Source organism: Eubalaena glacialis, chromosome X (genome assembly GCF_028564815.1).
Source record: "Eubalaena glacialis isolate mEubGla1 chromosome X, mEubGla1.1.hap2.+ XY, whole genome shotgun sequence".
NCBI lineage: Eukaryota > Metazoa > Chordata > Mammalia > Artiodactyla > Balaenidae > Eubalaena > Eubalaena glacialis.
The window spans coordinates 15,030,118-15,053,470 of NC_083736.1; the positions used below are offsets into that span (position 1 = coordinate 15,030,118).

Consider the following 23,353-nt stretch of genomic DNA (forward strand, 5'->3'; position numbering starts at 1 on the left):
GTGCTAGAACTTGTCAGGAAGCCTAGACTTTTCTGATGCTGAGGGGTCCATGTTGGATGCTTTGTCCACAGTGGGGAACAAGTTTGAATTATTGTGGTTCTGCGGAAAAGGAAGCCCAGCAGGGACAGACTGTGGGCACCTGGCTCTGGCGCTGGCACTGGGTTGTTCAACAGGTAGCAGGAGCCTTGGTGCTCCCTCCTCCACACTGCCAAGCAGAGTTGGTGAGGGGAAGGAAGGGAGGGGGGAAGGAAGGGGGGAAGGAAGGGAGGGAGGAAGGGAGGGAGGGAGGGAGGGAGGGAGGGAGGGAGGGAGGGAGGGAGAGAATGAATAGTTTCGAGTGGTGAAATCCCCTCCCTTGCTCCCTAACGGATCTGGGAAGTCAGGCAGTAGCACCAGAGACCCTGAGTAGATTTCCATTTTGCTTACCAAGCTGGTGACTGCTGAGGATCGGCTGCAGCCTAGCAGGGACCCAGAGAGCAAACCGCCGACATATCTGTGATGCAATTTCAGATGCTCATTAATATAGTGATGTGCTAAACATGTTCCTTGTTGCTTTCTGTCAGAGGGCATTGGGATGGATGGTTTGTGTTCCCAGCAAGAAAGCGGTGTGATGGGGGTGGGTGTGATGGGTGGAAGGGCAGGAAGGAAGGTTAGCAAGGTACATGTGGGTAGTTAGTCCTGTAGACACTCTAAGAACATTTTTAAAAATCTCTTCCCCTCCCCTGAAGGGGTAGAAATTCCATGTCAGAGTCACTTTGCACATTTTTCTGAAATTTTCACGACATGTAACATTCAGACTTTGATTTCAGCTGTCACCTTCCCCTTTTAAATTCTTGAGAGCCTGGGAAAAGGAAGAAGGAGTAGCTTGCGGAGAGAGCCAGCGGCAGGTGTGGGGACTCGGGGTAGAGGGGCCTTCTAGGAAGAGAGGCCAAGAATAAGCATTTTGCACTCCTCTTAAGGGCAGTAAAGCTTTAAGGGAGTGATAAGCTCATGAGGCCAGGAAAGGCAGTACTGAACAAGTACCAACCCTAGACTGGGGGCTGGAGAGGCATGGCGCAAGATTGTATTCGCCCTTGATTTTTACCCCTTCCCAACAATTCCTAAAGCCGAGCCTCTACCTGTCCTTAGAAGTGAACCTGGGGACTTCCCTGGTGGTCCAGTGGCTAAGAATCTGCGCTCCCAATGCAGGGGGCCTGGGTTCGATCCCTGGTCAGGGAACTAGATCCCGCATGCACGCCGCAACTAAAAGATCCCGCATGCCGCAACTAAGACCCGGCACAGCCTAAATAAATAAATACATACGTACATACATACTTAAAAAAAACAACAAAAAAGAAATGACCCTGGCCTTTCCAAGAGAGGGGCAGACACCAATCTTCCTCAGTTTCCAAGTCAGCTCATTTCAGATGAACCCAGTGACCATATCCATGCTGTCAATACATCACTACGAGTCAAGGTCAAGACAATCCCATTATCTTCAGAGTTTGACAGGGGGATCAGCTAAGTTCAGTCGAGAAAGACTTTTCACTGCCCTGTGGACGTTTCCTACAATGGCATTTTCTTTCAGCAGTTTGGTTTTATGGTATCTGTTTGTAGTGCTGTTTGTATTTCTGGAATATGACACATCTCCTGGGCACTTTGTGAAAGATTCACTCAGTTCTTGGTTACACCTAATGCTATGGATGACAGAGTAGCAGCTATGAATCCTTTATTTATTGTTTTTTTGAGAAGCACTAGATACTTTTCATGTGGCAGACAGCCGCTTCACATCCCCCAATCAGCCTTAGTTTAGGCAAATTTATCTCAATATTGGTTTGGGAAAAAACCGCAGCTTGGAAGCCAGAGATGGTTTCTAATCCCAGATCTTCTACATGCCAGGTGTGTGACTTTGCAAATTTACTCACTTTCCCTGGGCTTCTGTTTCCTTATTGGTAAAATGGGAGCACTACTTTAATCTCTGGGTGGTGTGAAGATACCATGAATATAACGCACCTGGCGTAGTGCTTAGCATATGGCTGGAGCTCCCTGCAAGAGCCTACAGTCTTGGACAGGAAAACTGATACATGCACATAACCTTTTTCCTGTGTAGGGGATAAAAACAAGACATATAGCCCTATTTCCCATTGTAACCTGTGCCATTATCTGCCCCTTCCCTGGGAGGAGTAACAAAGGAAGGAGAGGACAGATACCAGGCAAGGCAAGCAACTGGCTCTAGGGAAGCAGATAAAATAGTGGGAGGGTGTATTCCTTTTCTAATATCATACAACAAATTGCCACAAACTTAGCAGCTTAAAACAGTGCCCATTTATGATCTTGAAATTTCTGTGGCTCAGGAATCTGGGCACGGGTTAACTGGGTCTTTTGCTCAGCGTCCCCTTGGCTTGCCATCAAAGTTTTGGTTGGGGCTGAGTTCTCATCTGAGGCTCAGGGGCCTCTGGGTTGTTGGCAGAATTCAGTTCCTTGAGGTTTGTAGGACTGAGGCCCTCAGCTCCTAGAGGCCCCATTGCTTGCCACCTGGCCTTCTCTACAATGTGGCAGTTTGCTTTTTCAAGGCCAACAGGAGAGTATTGCTGCTTCTGCTTGTCTTTTTTTTTAAGGGCTCACCTGATTAGGCCAGATACACCACACTAATTATCTCCCTTTTGATCAACTCAAAGTCAACTGAAGAGGGATCTTAAAATCCCATAATTCACAGATTCCACCTACACTCAAGGGGAGGCGACTATACAGGTTATGTACACGAGAAGGCAGGAATCTTGGGGGCTACCCCAAGAATTCTGCCTACCGGACAGTTCCCTGGGTATACCCAAATAAGCTGAGGAGAAACCTTCTTGCTTCTCTTTGTATTAGTTTTATGAGACCAAACATTAAGTAAGAGCGCTAAACCTACTATCTTGCATGGCTCAGCCAGGGTGAAATTGTTAAACAGGGAAGAAAAAGGGGCAGGGTGAACCTGAAGATGTGGGACAACCTTGCAATGGCAGTGGCACGGCGAGCTTATGAATGAGTGGATTCAACTTTTGTTGAACTGTTATTTAGGAAAAGGAATCGATTTTTTAAAGAAGGAAAATGGGATAGTTTTCCCTAGAAGAGCTCCATTAGTGCCTGTCTGCCTGCCTGCCTCTGGCGGACACACAGTACTAGGTAATGCTCTGTAACCAAAGGACAAAACTGAAAGCAAAAGCTGTTCCCCACACAAAGATGGAGGGGCCACGGCCACTCAACCTCGTTTCTGAGGGGCTATCAAAATATAAGACCCTGAGCGTCTGGTCTGTGGTGCTGAGGGAATGAGGGGCTATAAGACTCTCTGGTCTACCCCCAAGTCACCGGGGTCCAGCCCCAAATCCTGGCTTCTGCCTTCCTGCTGAAAGGATGAGCCTGGGAGAGGAGGTGCTCAGAAGTCCCTCTACTTCAGGGAAATACCCACTGAACTTTCTGCCTCTTCTTTCCACCAGGCAAGCTTTCTGCTCTGTCCCTTCTCCCAGCTGTCACTAGCAGATGAATTCACAGCCATCTCCGTTGAGTTTGGTAATGACCTCTGCCCTGTTGGGTGGGAGCTGACCTCTGCATCCAGGGAGAGGCTGACTTTTCAATCAGTCCTGGTCACTGAACCAGAGCATTCCTCTGAGGGGGGCTAAATAAAGGCTCTGTCTTCAGCACTTCCCCCTGCTTTACACATGAGAGAAGGAGAGCTCTGATCCAGATGTGGCCCACCCTTTCTACCCCAAGGCCTCCCACACCTCATCTGAGGCCTGAAGAGGCCTCAGGACTCAATGACCCCTGACTGGTTCGCCAAGCACTTACGGTTTCCAGTGAAAGGGTTGAGGTTATAGAGTAACGCAAGAAAGAAAAGTTGCTGCCTTTATTCTTGGCCCCATAGAACTTTCCCCTAAAAATACTCTTCCCCTACCCAGGAAGATAATCCTGGGATCTCTAACCCTTGGGCTTGAAGTCTTCTTGGAGATAAAACACCAAGTGAGGATAAATCTAGGTCAAAGGGAGTAATCTGCTCTGTAGCTGAGGGTGAGAGAATATAATAGATAGATAGTACACTCTGGTTATGGTTGTGTACAATACAATAGCTACCTGTGGCTATTTAAATTTAAATTAAATAAAATTAAAAATTAAAGGTACTCAGTAGCCAGTGTGGCTAGTGGTTACCACATTGGACTGTACAGCTAATACAGCATTTCATCATCACAGAGTTCTATTTGATGGCACTGTTTTAGAGGCATAGATAGCACTGTCCCTTTGACCCTGTCCACGTGATGTTTCTTTAGCATCTTTGGAAATATGTCCTTGTTTCTACTGGTGGTCCTTGTGGTTATGATGTATTATTCTAGGGGGAAAAAAAAAACCCAACACTGCTAAAGACTGCTTAAGAAAACAAAACCAAAACCAAAAACAACTGCTGTAAATGCAGTGCCGGGGGAGGGGGGGGATTAATTATCAAAGGCTGCGTTTTTCCCAATTTTCTTTCTTCTATTCCCGCCCCCCCTTCTACAAAAGTATCTTCCCTTCTTTTACATTTGCCTTCCTGCTTTATCTATAGAGCGTCATGTTTTATGTAAGGCTTCTCAGACAGACATAAGTGAAATGGTAGACCAGATTTCAAAAAGAAAAGGATCGGACAGGAACCAAAAGTTTTTTGGGGCACAGGAATAAACAGTGGAACAGAATGCCCCCAAATCACACCCTGGGAAAAAAAGGAAAAGCAGAAGGAGAGGACGAGACTGGGAGATGCAGGGTAGGTCTGGTCCAGATAGTAGGTCTGGAGGGTAAAGCAGACTGGGGCAGTTCTCGCCATTCCTGAAGCTGGCAGGCTGCCCAGGTGCTCAGGAGTGCCTCTGTGCAGTAATTTCCTAATCAGACTCTTCCTGCTTAGGAACAGTGCCTGCCATAAGAATTTATCTTTGACTCATGGGTGACCTCCATCTTAGGCTCAGTGTGTGCATGAAGAAGACATACTGGGTGAAATGCTGTGCTTGGGGGAAGGAGGCCTTCTTCCTTGATCTCTTGGAGGAGTCGCAAGGACCGTGTCCCTCTCCTCACCAGCACTGTCTGTGGTTTCCCTCCCTTAACACCAATCACCCCTTAATGGGTTCTTTAATGCCTGTGCTCTTCCCTGGGCAAAACTAGGGAAGCTAAGCAATGCTTTGAAAGATGGCAGACAGTGGAGATGGCAAGTAGAGGGCAGGATAATGTTCAATAGTGAGGGTCGGGGGCCGGGGGTCACAGGAGACAGAAAGCAGGGCAAGGGAGAGGCAAAGTTCAAGTGGGCATCGGGAGCAGGTGTGCAGAACTATAGTTCTGAGGGCCTGCGGCCAGAAGACTGGAGCTGGGGCAAGCTTTTCCACTCACTCCTGAGGCTCTTCTCTGCCTTCTTGGAAGGCAGGACCTCACCCCACCCTGAAGCATGGCTGGCCAGGGGCTTGTCCAGGTTCACGAACAACTGTGTCAGAGAGTGAGAAGTGAGGGTGTAGAGAGGAAACTGGCTGGTCGCGGACAGATGGTTGGTGTCCCGGGGTCTCCCATCCCTTGGCTTGGGGGCAAAGGTTGTCCTATCTGTATTGTAAACTTCAAACCTTTCTCCAGCCTTAAGCAAGTTCCTCTTGTGAATGCAGCGGTCTGGATTTCGACTCCACTCCACCCGGACTCCACCCCTGTCCCGCCCCAGGGTCTGCCAAGTGCACAACTGAAAGCTTCGGATGGATAATGCCCTGTTTTCCTCTTTTGTCTTGCAGCCGTCTCCAACCTGGATATCGAGAGCAAGCTGAGCGTGTACTACCGTGCACCGTGGCACCAGCAGAGAAACATCTTCCTCCCGGCCACCAGGCCGCCCTGCGTGGAGGAGCTGCACCGCCACGCCCGGCAGAGCCTGCAAGCCCTGCGCAGAGGTGACTGATCTCGGGCTTGGGGGCATTTCGGGGAGAGAACCTGGAGCTCGTCCCATCAAGGGGTTGTTTTCTGTCCCATCAGTCCCAACACCTCCCCTTGTTATAGCAAGTACTTTGAAATGCTCCCTTTTCTACCCTGAAATGAAGTTCATGGGTAATATAACCTGCCTATTGATGTAACTAAAAATAGCATTATGGCCTGAATATGATAATAAAGAGAACTTAAGAGGAAAATTATTTATAATAATAATATTTGCAATATGCAAATGCCCAGGCACGGCTGCACTAGAAGACATAATGAAGAAGTCAGATGTTTGTGCCTATCAAAAGTAGGTTTGGATTAAGTAAAGACAGAAGTCATTCTGAACACAAAGCACAGAGAAATGAAAGAGTCAGGGGGCAGGAGGACACAACCATAGAAACTGGTACATTCAGCACATATTATACATGAGCAAAAAAAAAAAAAAACCCCCTCTGGATGTTAATTAAAAGAGAATTAGCTTTGACTCAGAAGTAGGTTCTAGGCTTTTCCCTTACAAGAAATTCTGGCGGGATATCTGTGGGACCTGGGGCACTGTTTCAGTGTTCAGGACTGTACTATGCATTGTAGGATGGCTGTCATCCTTGGCTCCAGCCCAATCATCTAACAACAAACAAACAACCAGAACCTTCCCCAGGGGGGTTCTGCTGCTGCTGTTGAGAACCAGTGATCTGGTCCATTCTACAGCAGAGCACATGGAGCCCTAGAGAGGTCAGGACACTTGCTGAGGGTCACACGCAGCAGGTTAGGTACAGCGCCAGAACCCCGACCCAGGCCTCCAGACCCCCCAGCCAGAGCTCTGTTTTCCTCCGCACCATACACTGTGTCCTAGGGAAATAAATATTTCTAGTTCTAGTTCTCTCACAGTCCCGAGGAAGCTGGAGGTAGGCACACAGCATTCAAGGTAGAAGATACAGCCTCTTCTTCCACTGGTTACTTTTCAGTGCCTTAAAGCCACTCTAATTAGGACAAAGGAGATTAAAAACAACTGGCATCATCCTTTTTAGAGCCCCCTCCGTTGGTGTCAGAAGTTGGCATGCCAGCTTTTTTGGCCTTTAGAGTTTTGCTATGGAGACACATGGGGTCTGTACATTCAGTGTCTTTGTTCCAAATTCCCTATGCTCCTTTAAGGAATGGTATTTTGCGAGAGTATTAAAATTCAAATAAAATATTTTTATGTCACTATCAATCAAGATGGAGAAATAAAATGACAAATGTTGTTTTCAGCTTTTTTCTTCCTCATGTGTATGACTCCTCCCTTTTGCCCATCCCTTGTCTTTCTTCCCTTTAATGAAAGAGCTAACCTACTAATATCCCTAATGCAATTGTTTCTAAAAATTCCCCTTGGTTATTAGTAGCAGATACTGTGACCCTTATAATGAAGGGTGACAGTCAGAATCCTCTCAACCTATCGCTGGCATTCTTACTATTCACTTCAATTTCATAGTTGGCTGAAAAGTTCTTTACCAAATTTTTAGTGCCAGCCACCTTCCAGAAAGCTTCGTTAACAAACACTCTTACCGTTCCTCTGCAGCCTGGATTAGGCGCCCTTGCCATAATCGCCTGTGCATCATCCCATTGTGCCACTTATAAGCTTATATCATAACTAACCACTTACGGGCCTGTCTGTCTTCTACCATTAATCCATGAGCAACTCAAGGACAAGGATGATATCTTGTAAATTTTCTTTTTGGCCACACCACGCGGCTTGTGGGATCTTAGTTCCCTGACCAGGGATTGAACCCCGGCCCTCGGCAGTGACAGCACAGAGTCCTAACCACTGGACCGCCAGGGAATTCCCATAAATTTTTTTTATTCAAAGCATTCAGCATGACCCTGACATAATAGTAGGTCCTCAATGAATGTTTGTGCAACTGAATCAAATTCTGCAGAAAACTGGTTGAGTACTGAGGGCAGAGAATGAGGACAGAGGAATCTAATCATTCTCACTAAATACTTTCTCTGATCCCATCATTAGAGAGCTTGAGTAACGTTAGCCCTTTAGACATAATTATTTTTATCCCTTTGTTATTATTCATAAGTCATCTCTGATTAGATTTTTCCAGATTCAACCAGATAACATTAAGCTGCTCGTAAGCTATCACATTTCACTGTGTTGTCAGGTTTGGACTTAACGGCAGAACTAAGGAACAGCAAGCGCCAATATCAATTTTCTCAGAACTTCCTCCTGGGGGCTGAGAGATGGATATGGGGCCTCCTGGGGTTTGTAAGGAAGACGGAGGAGCTGCATCTTGCCCTCCACAGACAGGCTTGCTTTGTGGTTGTCTCAATAGCAAATCTTGGGTGTAATAGTTTTAATAGCACTGCAGAGAGCCATAAACAGGAATTACAGGCATCACAGAATTAAAAACATGCAGTGTAGAATTAAAATTAGAAAGCGACTTTTTTTTTTTTTTTACCCTTGTCCAAGAAACAGTAGCTTAGTAGTGCATTCATCAGAATACCACTTCTGCCATCTGGTGGCCATGACTAATTCTGACCTATCAGACAAGGCCTTGCTCACAAATGAGCTTCCCTGTAGGTTCTCTATTTGGACAGCTGGAATGTCCTGGCTTCCACCAGGAGGGAGTGGATGATGAAGCACAGACAAGCTAGGCTGTGGTGGCAGCAGCAGCGTGCTCCTTTTGGAAATGGGGCTATAAGCAGGGAGCTGGCGGACTGAGATCAGAACCGAGAAATTGGCTGCCTTCAAGATCTGCTAAATAGCAAACCCCTCAACAAAGTCTCTTGAGGGCCAGGCACTGTGCTACACCTAGGATTCAGAGAGCAACAGTATGTGGTCCTTGCCCACAAGGAATTCCTGGTCTAGTGAGGGAGACAGGCAAGTAACCAGGTAATTTCAACACAGTGATATGGGGGAATCAGAGGAAAGGCACTAATGATGCCATGGAGCTTCAGGGAAGGCTCCTCAGAAGAAGCAGCATCTTAATGGATTTCAAGTTATTTAGAATCTGATTCCTCTTTTTTTCCTTTTTTCTTAGCAGTTCTTTATGCTCAGAGCCAATAATGGCTGGAAGTGATGCCAATGTTTATGTTTGTGAGACAGGGAGAGAGAGATTACTAAGAGGCTATAAAAAGAGATTTATATATTTCCTTTCCTTTCAAGTTTCAGGGCTGGGGTCTAAATTTCATTGGTCTAAGGGAATAAGCACCAAGAGTCTACTGCAGTTTCAGGCTCTAGGTGACGAATGTTCTCACACCACCACCAGAAGAAGTATTAGGGACGCATTAATCTACCTGCCTACTCCCGGCCTGGGGCAAATGAAAGGGTAGGAGGGGAGAAATTGAATGGGAAATTGAGTTGATATCTCCCTCCAGACTCCTCCCTTCCTTCTACCTTTTCCTAACTAGTGACACCTATATTTTACTCTTCATTATGCATTTAAGAATATAAAAGCTTTTCCTTACACTGCCCATTTAGAAAAGCCCACTGTTTCCTTGCAGAGAAAAATGAGGGGGGTGCTGGAGGTGGGCACTTTAACATGGAAGACATTTATCTCAAAAAGACTTCTTGGAAGGGAGATCAAGGTGGCAGAGCAGGACATGGAGCTCGCTTCCCCCCCTACAAATACATAAAAAAATACAGCTACATCTGGAACGATTCTCACAGAATACCAGCTGAAAGCTGTCAAAAGATCTCATACAACCAAAGCTGCAAGAAAGATCCCCACATAACCGGGTAGGACGAAAGGAGAGAAAAAAAAAAAGGAATCAGGATGGGACCTGCACCCCTGGGAGGGAGCTGTGAAAGAGGAAGGGTTCCCTCACCCTGGGAACCTCCTTCGCTGGCTGGAAGGTCCGCCAGGACAGGGGAGCTGCAGGGGCCTGGAATTTGCAAGAGAGGAGTGTGCCTGGGCTGACTTGCTGCCAAGCAAGATACAGAGGGACCGGCTGACAGCTGCTGTGCTGCCACACTTCTCAGCCTGAGATGCGTGCACAGCTCGTGGGTGCTGAAACTCAGGCTTCAGTGGACAGACACGGGAAGACGACTTGCTTTGGCTGCGCAGAGACATCCTGAAGAGCCTGGAGTGTGGTCTGGGCTGCAGTTGGGGGTGCACACAGGACGGGGCACAGGTCTGCCAAAGGACCCCATTATCGACGCATGAAGGGCCGGGTACGGGTCCACCATAGACACCTCATTGTCAGTGTGCTCACTGCGGGGTGCGGCTCCAGCCACGCCAGACTTTGGGAGCACGCACGTACCAGGGCTAACATCAGAGCCAATTATCAGCACTCCCACCATGGGGCGCAGCTCTGGCAGGCTTTGGGAGCTCATGCTTTGTGAACCTGCACACTTCAAAGGCAAGGCTGACACTCGAGCCAATTATCAGCGCTCCCACAGCCGAGACGGGTCTCAGGGCGGCACCAGCAGCAGCGGATTTTGTGGGTGTGCACACTGGGTGGCAGGAGGCTTCACAGAGTCACAGGTCCTGCGGACAGCTCCTGAGGAGGAACACACGACAGCTCCCAGAGGGAGTGCTCCGGTCCCGCCTACCTCACACTGCAGCTGAGAACCAGATCTCAGGGCCTCTAACTCCAACAGCTGGGGAGTAGACCCTGCCCCTTGACAGGGCTGTGACAACCACAAAGCAAAGACGAGGCCCCACCCAACATACAGTGCAGGCTCTGGCCAGCACAACACCAAACACACCCCCCATCAAGGGTGGATAATGGCCAGCACATGCTGAGGAAAGATGTGGCAGGCATCCATACCAAATAGAGCCCTCACACCAAAAATACTGGACTCACACAGTCTACACCAGGACACTCCCACATAAAAACAGCCTTTCAAGACCACAGTAGATAACTGTTTCTCCTAAATTCGTGGAGTTAGAGAAATATAAGTAAAACGAAAAAGCAGAGGAACTACTCCCAATTTAAAAGAATAAGAGAAATCCCCTGAGAGAACGATGAAACAAACCTCGCCAGTCTACCAGGCCCTGAGTTCAAAAAGGAGGTAATAAAAATGCTAAAGAACCTAAGAAACACTACTGATAGAAATGTAGATCACTGTAACAAGGAACTCTTCAATAGAAACCATAAACAGGAGCCAATCAAAATTAGACAACTCAATTGCCAAGATAAAAACCGTGCTAAAGTCAATAAACAGCAGACTAAATAAGTCTAAATAGCAGAATGAATAAGTCATCTGGAAGATAAAATAACACAAACCACCCAATCAGAACAGCAGACAGAAAGACAAGTGAAAAAAAAGTGAAAGCAACATACGAGATCCATGGGATAACATAAAGTGTGCCAACCTACACATAATACGGAATCCAGAAGAAGAAGAAAGAGAAAAAGGGATCCAAAATGTACCTGAAGAAATTCTGGCTGAAAACTTCCCAAACCTAAAGAAGGAAACAGATATCCAGGTACAGGAATCACAGGCCGTCCCAAACAAGATGAACCCAAACTGATCCACACCAAGACACGTAATTAAAATGGCAAAAGTGAAAGATAAAGAGAGGATTCTAAAGGCAGCAAGAGAAAAACAGAGTCATTTACAAGGGAATATCATAAGGCTATCAGCTGATTTCTCTACAGAAACTTTGCAGGCCAGAAGGGAGTGGCAAGATATATTCAAAGTTCTGAAAGGAAAAAACCTGCAACCTAGGATACTCTGCCCAGCAAGATTATCATTTAGACTAGAAGGAGGGAGAAAGAATTTCTCAGACGAGCAAAAACTAAAAGAATACAGCAATACAGCAATACTCATGAAAAGATGTTCAACATCACTAATTATTAGAGAAATGCAAACCAAAACTACATTGAGGGCTTCCCTGGTGGCACAGTGGTTGAGAATCCACCTGCCAGTGCAGGGGACACGGGTTCGATCCCTGGTCCGGGAAGATCCCACATGCCGCGGAGCAACTAAGCCCGTGCGCCACAACTAATGAGCCTGCGCTCTAGAGCCCGCGTGCCACAACTACTGAGCCTGCGTGCTGCAACTACTGAAACCCGCGTGCCTAGAGGCTGTGCTCTCAAGAGAAGCCACCGCAATGAGAAGCCCGCGCACCGCAACGAAGAGTAGCCCCCACTCGCCGCAACTAGAGAAAGCCCGTGTGCAGCAACGAAGACCCAACACAGCCAAAATAAATAAAATAAATTTATAAAAATTAATAAATAATAATAAAAAAAAACTGCACTGAGATATCACCTCACACCAGTCAGAATGGCTATCATCAAAAAATCCACAAACAATAAATGCTGGAGAGGGTGTGGAGAAAAGGGAAACCTCCTACACTGCTGATGGGAATGTAAATTGGTACAGCCACTATGGAGAAGAGTATGGAGGTTCCTTAAAAAACTAAAAATAGAGCTACCGTATGATCCTGCAATCCCACTCCTGGGCATATATCCGGAGAAAAACATGGTCCGAAAGGATACATGCACCCCAATGTTCATTGCAGCACTGACAATAGCCAAGACACGCAAGCAACCTAAATGTCCATCAACAGAGAAATGGATAAAGAAGATGTGGTGTATATATACAATGGAATATTACTCAGCCATTAAAAAGAATGAAATAATGCCATTTGCAGCAACATGGATGGACCCAGAGATTGTCATGCTGAGTGAAGGAAGTCAGACAGAGAAAGTGAGATATCATATGATATTGCTTATATGCAGAATCTTTAAAAAATGATACAAATGTACTTATTTACAAAATCAAAACAGACTCACAGACTTAGAGAACAAACTTATGGTTCCAGGGCAGGGGTGGATAGTTAGGGAGTTTGGGATGGACATGTACACACTGCTATACTTAAAATGGATAACCAACAAGGACCTACTGTGTAAAACAGGGAACTCTGCTCCATATTATGTAACAACCTAAATGGGAAAAGAATTTGATAAAGAATAGATACATGCATATGTATAACTAAATCACTGTGCTGTATACCTGAAACTGTCACAACATTGTTAATCAACTATACTCCAGTATAAAATAAAAAGTTAAAAAAAAAAAGAATATAGAAATACTAAACCTATCCTAAAAGAAATATTGAAAGGTCTTCTCTAAACAGAAAAGAAGCAAGAATCTATAGGAAAGGGAAAATCACAACAGGAAAGGCAAATATATAAAAGGATTGAAGATCACTTAAATAAGCCAGTACATAAATTTAAAAACAATCAAAAAATTTGTGAAAGCAATTATAACTATAAGGAACAACAAAAGGATAAACATGAAGATGTAAAAGAGGACATCAGAATCACATAATGTGGGGGAGGGGAGTAAGAATATGTAGTTTTTTTAGAATGTGTTTGAGCTTACATGACTATCAGTCTAAAGCAAGAAGATACAGTTATGGTTTAACATACTTGAAAACCAGGGTAACCACAAATTAAAAACATACAGTGGTCTCACAAAAGCCAAAAAGAAAGGAACTCAAGCATAATACAAAAGAAAACCATAAACTACAAAAGGAAAAACAAAAAGAAGAAAGGAACAAAGAAGAAATACAAAGTCAACTGGAAAACAAGGTTTAAAATGGCAATAAATACATACTTATCAATAATTACTTTAAATGTCAATAGACTAAATGCTCTGATAAAAAGACACAGACTGGCATATTGGATAATAAAACAAGAACCTACAATCTGCTGCCTATAAGAGACCCACTTTAGGGTGAAAGACATGCATAGATTGAAAGTGAGGGGATGGAAAAAGATATTTCATGCAAATGGAAATGACAAGAAAGCGAGGGTAGCAATACTCGTATCAGACAAAAGAGACTTTAAAACAAAGGCCATGAATAAAGACAAAGAAGGACCCTGTATTAATGATAAAAGGATCAATATAAGAAGAGGATGATATTACACTCATTAACGTATATGTATGCAATATAGGAGCACCTAAATACGTGAAACAAATACTAACAGACATAAAAGGAGAAACTGATGGGAATACAATAGTAGCAGGAGATTTTAACACCCCACTGACATCAATGGACAGATATTCCAAACAGAAAATCAATAAGGCAACAGAGACTCTGACACATTAAAACAGACTTAATTGATATCTACAGGACACTACATCCAAGAAAACCAAAATACACTCTTTTCAAGTACACATGGAACATTCTCTAGGATAGACCACATACTAAGACACAAAACAAGCCTCAACAAATTTAAGAGAAAAGAAATTATCTCAAGCATCTTCTCTGACCACAATGGCATGAAACTAGAAATCAACCACAGAAAGAAAAATGAGAAAAAAATGATTACATAGAGACTAAACAACATGCTACTAAAAAAAGCAATGAGTCAACAATGAAATCAAAGAGGAAATTAAAAAAATACCTCAAGACAAAGGAAAATAAAAACACAACCATCCGAAATCTATGGGATGCAGTCCTGAGAGAGAAGCTTACAGCAATACAGGCCTTCCTCAAAAAATAAGAAAAATCTCAAACAACCTAACCTTCCACCTAAAAGAATTAGAAAAGAACATACAAATCCTAAAGCCAGCAGAAGGAAGGAAATAAAGATCAGAGAGGAAATAAATAAAATAGAATTAAAAATAATAAAAAAGTCAATAAAACCAAGAGCTGTTTTTTTAAAGGGTAAACAAAATCGATGAACCTCTAGCCAGGCTCACCAAGAACAAAAGAGAGAGGACCCAAATAAACAAAATAAGAAATGAAAGAGAAACAACAACCAATACCGCAGAAGCACAAAAAATCATATGCCAAAAAGTTATATGCCAACAAAATGGACAACCTAGAAGAAACTGACAAGTTTCTAGAAACATACAGCCTGCCAAAACTGAATCAAAAAGAAACAGATAATTTGAACAGACCGATCACTAGAAGTAAAATAGAATCTGTATAAAACAACAACAACAACAACAAAAAACCTCCCTGCAAACAAAAGTCTAGGACCAGATGGCTTCACTGGGGAATTCTACCAAACAAAAAGAAGAACTCATACCTATCTTTCTCAAACTATTCCAAATGACTGAAGAGGAGGGAACACTCCCAAAATCATTTTATGAAGCCACTATCACCCTGATACCAAAACCAGACAACGATACTACAAAAAAACAAAATTACAGGTCAGTATCTTTGATGAATATAGATGGAAAAATCCTCAACAAAATATTAGCAAACTGAATCCAACAACACATATGAAGGATCATACACCATGATCAAGTTGGATTTATTCCAAGGTCACAAGGATGGTTCAACATACACAAATCAATCAACGTGATACACCATATCAACAAAAGACAAAAACAACATGATCATCTCAATAGAAGCAGAAAAAGCATTTGATAAAATTCAACATCCATTCATGATAAAAATTCTCACCAAAGTAGGTACAGAGGGAACATATCTCAACATAATAAAATCCATTTACAACAAACCCACAGCCAATATAATACTCAACAGTGAAAAGGTGAAATCCTTCCCACTAAATTCTGGAACAAGACAAGGATGCCCACTCTCACCGCTTCTATTCAACATAGTATTGGAAGTCCTAGCCACAGTAGTCAGACAAGAAGAAGAAATAGGGCTTCCCTGGTGGCGCAGTGGTTGAGAATCTGCCTGCCAATGCAGGGGACACGGGTTCGAGCCCTGGTCTGGGAAGATCCCACATGCCGCGGAGCGACTGGGCCCGTGAGCCACAACTACTGAGCCTGCGCGTCTGGAGCTTGTGCTCCGCAACAAGAGAGGCCACGACAGCGAGAGGTCCGCGCACCGCGATGAAGAGTGGCCCCCGCTTGCCGCAACTAGAGAAAGCCCTCGCACAGAAACTAAGACCCAACACAGCAAAAATAAATAAATAAATTAATTTAAAAAAAAAAAAAAAGAAAAAGAAATAAAAGGTATCCAAATTGGAAGGGAAGAGATAAAATTGTTATTGTACGCAGATGACATGATACTCTATATAGAAGACCCTAAAGACTCCACACAAAAACTGTTAGAACAAATAAATGAATTCAGCAAGGTAGCAGGATACAAGATCAATATATAGAAATCTGTTGCATTTCTTTACACTAACAATGAAATATCAGAAAGTAAAAACACAATCCCGTTTACAGTTGTGCAAAGGGCTTCCCTGGTGGCACAGTGGTTAAGAATCCGCCTGCCAATGCAGGGGACATGGGTTCGAGCCCTGGCCCGGGAAGATCCCACATGCTGTGGAGCAACTAAGCCCGTGCGCCACAACTAATGAGCCTGCGCTCTAGAGCCCGCGTGCCACAACTACTGAGCCTGCGTGCCGCAACTACTGAAGCCTGCACACCTAGAGCCTGTGCTCTGCAACAAGAGAAGCCACCGCAATGAGAAGCCCGTGCACCTCAACAAAGAGTAGCCCCCGCTCGCCGCAACTAGAGCAAGCCCACACGCAGCAATGAAGACCCAAAGCAGCCAAAAGGATAAAATAAATTAAAAATAAATAAATAAATAAATAAAATTGTGCAATAAATAAATAAATAAATAAAACCTAACCAAGGAGATGAAAGACCTATACGCTGAGAACTATAAAACACTGATAAAGGAAACTGAAAATGATACAAAGAAATGGAAAGCTATGCCATGCTCTTGGATTGGAAGAATTAATATTGTTAAAACAGCCATACTACCCAAAGCAATCTACAGATTTCATATGATTTCTATCAAATTACCCATGATATTTTTCACAGAGCTAGAACACATAATCCTAAAATGTATATGGAACTACAAAAGACCAAGAATTGCCAAGGCAACTCTGAGGAAAAAGAATAAAGCTGGAGGCATAACCCTTCCCAGATTTCAGACAATACTGCAAAGCTACCGTAATCCAAACAGCATGGTACTGGCACAAAAACAGACATATAGATCAAAAGAACAGAATAGAGAGCCCAGAAATAAACCCACACACCTACAGTCAATTAATCTTCAACAAAGGAGGCAAGAACATACAATGGAGAAAAGACAGTCCCTTCAGCAAGTGGTGTTGGGAAAGCTTGACAGCCTCATGTAAATCAATGAAGTTAGAACACAACCTCACACCATACACAACAATAAACCTAAAATGGCTTAAAGACTTAAACATAAGATATGACACCATAAAACTCCTAGAAGAGAACATAGGCAAAACATTCTCGGACATAAATCATAGTAATGTTTTCTTAGATCAGTCTCCCAAGGTAAAAGAAGTAAACGCAAAAATAAATAAATGGAGCCTAATCAAACTTATAGGCTTTTTCACAGCAAAGCAAACCATAAACAAAATGAAAAGGCAACCTACAGACTGGGAAAAAATATTTGCAAACGATGAGAACGACAAGGGCTTAATTTCCAAAATATACAGACACCTCATACAACTCAATATCAAAAAACAAACAAACAAACAACCCAATCAAAAACTGGGCAGAAGACCTAAATAGACATTTCTCCAAAGAAGACATACAGTTGGCCAACAGGCACATGAAAAAATGCTCAACATCGCTAATTACTGGGAAAATGCAAATTAAAACTACAAGGAGTTATCACCTCACACCAGTCAGAATGGCCATCATCAAAAAGTCTAAAAATAATAAATGCTGGAGATGGTGTGGAGAAAAGGGAACCCTCCTACACTGTTGGTGGCAATGTAAATTGGTGCAGCCACTATGGAGAACAGTATGGAGGTTCCTTAAAAAACTAAAAATAGAGTTACCATATGATCCAGCAAACCCACTCCTGGGCATATACCTAGACAAAACTATAATTCAAAAAGATACATGCACTGCTATGTTCATTGCAGCACTATTTACAATAGCCAAGACATAGAAGCAACCTGAGAGTCCATCAATAGATGAATGGATAAAGAAGATGTGGTGTATATACAATGGAATATTACTTAGCACTAAAAAAGAATGAAATATTGCCATTTGCAGCAACATGGATGGACCTAGAGATTATCATACCAAGTAAGTCAGACAGAGAAAGACAAATATTATATATCACTTATATGTGGAATCTAAAAATAAAATACAAATTCATTTACTGACCAAACAGAAACAGACTCATAGACATAGAAAACAAACTTACGGTTACCAAAGGGGAAAGGGGAGGTGGAGGGATAAATTAGGAGTATGGGATTAACAGATACACAGCACTATATATAAAATAGATAAACAACAAGGATTTACTGTATAGCACAGGGAACTATATTCACTATCTTGTAATAACCTATATTGGAAAAGAATCTGAAGCTGTATGCCTGAAACTAACACAATATTGTATTCCATTGGTTTTTTTCCCTTAATTTATTTATTTATTTATTTTTTTTTTTTTTTGGCTGCATTGGGTCTTCATTGCTGCGTGCGGGCTTGTCTCTAGTTGCGGTGAGCGGGGGCTACTCTTTGTTGCGGTGTGTGGGCTTCTCATTGCGGTGGCTTCTCTTGTTGTGGAGCATGGGCTCTAGGCACGTGGGCTTCAGTAGTTGTGGCTCGCGGGCTTGGCTGCTCTGTGGCATGTGGAATCTTCCCGGACCAGGGCTCGAACCCGTGTCCCCTTCATTGGCAGGCAAATTCTTAACCACTGCCCCACCAGGGAAGTCCCACAATATTGTAAATCAACTATATAGTTTTTTTTTTTTTAAAGTCTTTCTGATGAACAATGGCTATGGTGGCAGTTTAGCAAAGACCACCTGTGTGGGGATGAGGACTTCTCTCTGGTTGTGAATGGGAGTCAACATTTGTCTAAAGAATCCCAAGCAAAGGTAGATGAGAAATACTGCCACATTTTCCTGACACAGACAAAGTCGGCAGTTGAGGCAGGGAGGCCCACAGACAGGCCAATCAGACATGGACAGAAATCAGAAGGCTCAAGAGTGCTCAGGTACTGGTTTAGAGCACAACACAGTGACTACAGCAAAGAGGAAAGGGGCCAGCATTAGGGCGGCCAGTGTAAATAGGCAACAGGACCAGAGAAGGACCTAACAGCAAGGGCACAGCGAGGGCACTAACTAACTACACAGCCCATGGGAAAGGTAGGGCTTTAGAGTGCATTCTGCTGTTACAAAAGCAGACCTTAATGAAAGCATTAATTTGTTCTTCCTTTCAGTCACTCCACAAACATTTATTGAGAACCCACTATATCACAGGCACAGCAGGGCACTGCGACAGAAAGCTGAATATAATCTCTGTTGTCCAGGGGCAGCCTTCTATAAAAGAGGCAGACATCTAGAGAGATCCTGATTTTTATCTATACAATGACAGAGATGAAATGGCCACTGGCACTACAGGACCTTCAGAGAAAGGGCATCTGACGCCACCTGAGAGGGTCAGTGTAGTTAGCTGTTTCCTAACACGGGTAAAAGAATTAGTGTCTTATGAGTAGCCAAATATTCTATATTATCAATGTCCAAAGAATTAGAATGTGATAAAATATAATTATAATCAAATACTATCAAATCCCAGCAGTCTTGCTCTGATGAGCGAGGTGTGTTTGGACCTTCTAGAGCTTACAGGTCAAGAAGTGGTCAAGAGCAGAGCCCTGGGGCCAAGTGTGTACCACTGACAGCTCGGCAATGACTTAGCCTCCCTGATTGGTTTAGGCATCTGCACAAGAGGGACACTATCAGTGCCTACTTCGTGCAGTTGTCAAGATAATGCACATAAAAGCTTTTGCAAAGCATCTTTGATGCATGGCAATTGCTCAATAAATATTGGGCATCATAATTATTATCGTAGATGTGCTGAGTAATGACAATTTTAAACAACAGAAGACAGATTAAGACATCTGCTGCACAAATTTCTACCTTGGTCATATTGGGTGGGAGTCACGAGATTTCAGGCCCTAGGCATGAGTGTGGGCTGGGTTTTGGCAGGCAGGGCAGCCTTTGGTGTGGCCAGTATGTTGGGTAGGATGTGCTTTGGGGCTCACTGAGACACCCAGAAAGCTGAGCTGTGCTCTTGATGTCTCAGTGATTCTTGTCAATGAGTCAGGACCACTTCATCGCACACATGGAAATTTCTTGGTTTTTCCCAGAAGTACCTTTATTCCTAAATCAGACAACTGTCACCATTGGGATTTCTTTACTTTCTTAGGAACCCAGGATTTGAAAGCCATCTGAGTGTTGTGGGTGACAGAGCTTAGATGGGTGCAACGGTGTGCAGGCCACAGGCTCTGTTTTTAAAAAATGTAATAAAGAAATAAATAAATAAGGCCCTGATGTGTAGGACTCTCCAGTTTCTGTGATATAAATACTCCCACCGTAGCCTATTTCAAGCTACCAACAGTTTAAAAACTGGCTCGCAAAATTCCTGAACACATAGCAATCCGGGCCCCTGAGCCAATGTGAGCTGGCTCCATCACCCACTGGATGGCTGTGAGCATCTGTCGCTACCACTCTCTGGGAGGCTCTGGTGTGTCTGTGCCTACTGTCCACTCCAGGACTGATGTCAGCAGATCTTGCACCATTGTTCTAGATTTTTTTTTTTTTTTTTGCTCATGTTGTTTTGAAACAAGGCATGTTGAGAAATATACTACTTTTTCCAAACTTAGAGTGAACCATCTTGTACAATGATTATGAGATGAACCCACTGAAATGTAGGTGTCCAACTTCATATGAAGTGAAAGTTTAGTTCAGAACCATTCTGAAAAGCTTATTTGGTATACAAATGAGCTGGATTAGCAAAAACTCACTTTTCTCCAGCCTTTTGCTGATCCTCCCAAGGGGGAAAGAGAAATTGAAAATGCCAAGTATGTTTCTGTATTATTGCTTTTTCTGCCCCCAGAACACCGGAGCCGGAGCGATCGCCGGGAGCAGAGAGCTGCTGCACCCCTTTCCGTAGTAGCTCCTCCACTGCCCGCCTACCCCCCAGCTCACAGCCAGAGAAGACGCGAACTTAAGGACCGGCACTTCTTAACGGTGAGCTAGATGGCCAGGCGGCAGCCCTGTACCTGCTTAGCGGGAAGTATGAGTGGGTCTTGGGCGTCAGTTTCCCTCCTCCTACTGAAGGAGACTGGGCTGCCTGAAAGAGCTAATCATGGGCATTTGAAAAGTGAATTTTTCCCCTTTCATTCTTGAAAGGAATGCCTCTTTCTTGGGGAATAGAGTGGGGATACAGATTTTTTTTTAATTTAATTGGCTGCACAATGCAGTAAAGCAACAATAGTTAAGGACTCTAAAATCAGGGAAATTAGGAATATTGGATTAGCAGATACACACCACTATATATAAAAAAGATAAACAACAAGGATTTATTGCATAGCACAGGGAACTCTTTTCAATATTTTGTAATAACCTATAATGGAAAAGAATCTGAAGAAAAAAATATACATCAAACTGAATCACTGTGCTGTATACCCGAAACTAACATAATATTGTAAATCAACCATCCTTCAATAAAAGATAAAATAAATAAAATAAAATCGGGGGAAAAATTGCTTCAAATCCTAATTCTTCTGCATACAAGCTGAAAGATTTAGGGCAGGTTACTTACGTTCCTTGCCCTCAGTTCCCTCATCTGTAATATGGGGATATTAATAGTAACTAGCTTATAGGGTTTGAGGGTTAAATGAGATAAGGCATGGAAAGAACTTAGCACAATGCCTGACATAGAGTAAGACCTCAGTAAATGTTAACTGCTGCAACCACTACTATTATTACTAGTCAGGCGATAGCATGGCTGACTAGGTAGGGTGAACTGAGAAAGAACTTACATGATGTGAAAAATTACCATTTGAAGATGAATCATCTCATAATTTCATGCTTCCCCCATTCTATAAGGGAGGGTGCTCTTCTGAGTAACCAGTTACCAGAGTGATGTCATCACCACTGGTGATGTCAGCCTTGCCTGGGTGGGTGTGGCTGTAACTCAGCTCAAGCCCCCAAGTATGGATCAGAGATGATGAAGCTGAGACCAGCTCAGAATACCTGGAAACACCATTACCCCAGGTGTGCCTTCTGAGGGCTCAGTGGGGACAGGTGAGCACTTTGTGCCTCTGAGTAGGGCATCACTGAGGTGAGAGACTATGGTTTCTGTGACCAAATCAGCCCACACAGCCTGCCTGAATGGGCAGACCCCTGCTCCCTTGTCATGCCAGTTTGAGGCCCTAAGTCTAAAGAAGTTACAGTAGTGTAGGTAGAAGTTGAGGTTTTTATTTGAAATTAAGGTTGTATGTATGATTATAAACCCTGTACACTTATGGCCTTTACAATATGCAAATTAGATGCAAAATATTTGGGTCACATGATGCCAGACACCAAGCTGAGAACAGATTTCATCTAAATGACTCTCATGATATATCCAGATAAAACAGTGAGTGATATTGAACAGTACACAGACATTTTTCCTACTCGTGGCTGGACAGTAGGCTTCATGTCCCTCAGGCTCATCAAGTGTCCTAAGTGCCATGTCAAACTCACCATACTGCTGCAATGCAGCCCAGGGATAAGAAAGGAAGGTAAGAGTCTCTTATGGCTTTCTAGGTCTTTATATAGAGCAGTTACAACATGCTAGTGATTTGTCATAAAAGCCCCTGCTCAACAAAAGTTCCTATTAAGCTCAAATCTGCTTGCTGAAGCATTTGCTTTTAATGAGGCATTTTCTGCATAAAAATGCCAAAAATATTTTTCCCATTCATTATAATATGTTTTGTGGCTCATTAAGTTGGCTTTCTTGGCAGGGGGCGGTGGGAGAGAAGAATGTTAAGCATTTACAGAAATGACATAAAAATATTACCCTTTGTCTTAATCTGCATAATTTTTAATAATGTCTAAATACCAAAATAAGACTATAGGAAAAAGCTTAAAATAATGAATAGCAATGAGGGTGCTTCATTTTCTCAACAAACATTAATAAGAGGTCATACTTATGTAAACCAGAAAATTTACCCATCTCAATAATATTTAGTATTTCGAAGTAATTTGGGGAAATTTTAACTGTTTCATTTGTTTGATTGAGTTTCGGTCACCAAGGTCATTGGAAGATTTCCATTCAAGTTGAATCCCTCAGACCTGGAGCTGACTCAGACTAGAACACAGTTCTATACATTAAGCTTACAAAGGCTGTATACTGCTGCAAGAGAAAAGGCTGTAGGTATAGGGATAGGAAATTTGTAGCCAAATTGCTAGACAGACGTTTTTGTAAACAGCAACTCTCCTTTCCTTTACGAGACTTCAGTTAAACCATTTTTTTCCCTTTAAAAAAGCATTCATAATGAGATTCTGATATACACTCGTCCACAATTCTATAAACTGTTATACTGTACTTTGGTCATTAAAGACATGGTCTGTGAAGGCGAACTGCCTGGAATTGAAGACCAAGCTCTACCATTTACGAGCTATGTGACCCTGGACAAGTTAATCATTTCAGTGTCTTGGGGATAATGAGAGATAGTACCTTACAAGTTTAAAACAAGGATTGAATGTGTTAATACATGTAAACAGTACCTGACACATAAAAAGC

General features: G+C 43.3%; 1 protein-coding gene and 1 long non-coding RNA gene across 9 annotated transcripts in view; one reads left to right on the forward strand and one right to left on the reverse strand.

Moving 5' to 3' along the window:
- The window catches only part of NHS (NHS actin remodeling regulator), a 339,549-nt gene that overhangs the window by 276,902 nt on the left and 39,294 nt on the right, over nt 1–23,353 (forward strand). For all 7 annotated transcript variants that reach the window (XM_061179367.1, XM_061179364.1, XM_061179366.1 and 4 more), the window contains 2 exons: nt 5,745–5,897; nt 20,678–20,811. In XM_061179367.1, the coding sequence (XP_061035350.1) occupies nt 5,745–5,897; nt 20,678–20,811 (287 nt within the window). The remainder of the gene's footprint in view (nt 1–5,744; nt 5,898–20,677; nt 20,812–23,353) is intronic.
- Nucleotides 1–23,353, reverse strand: part of LOC133082679 (uncharacterized) — a 91,850-nt gene that overhangs the window by 25,838 nt on the left and 42,659 nt on the right. The window lies entirely within an intron of this gene.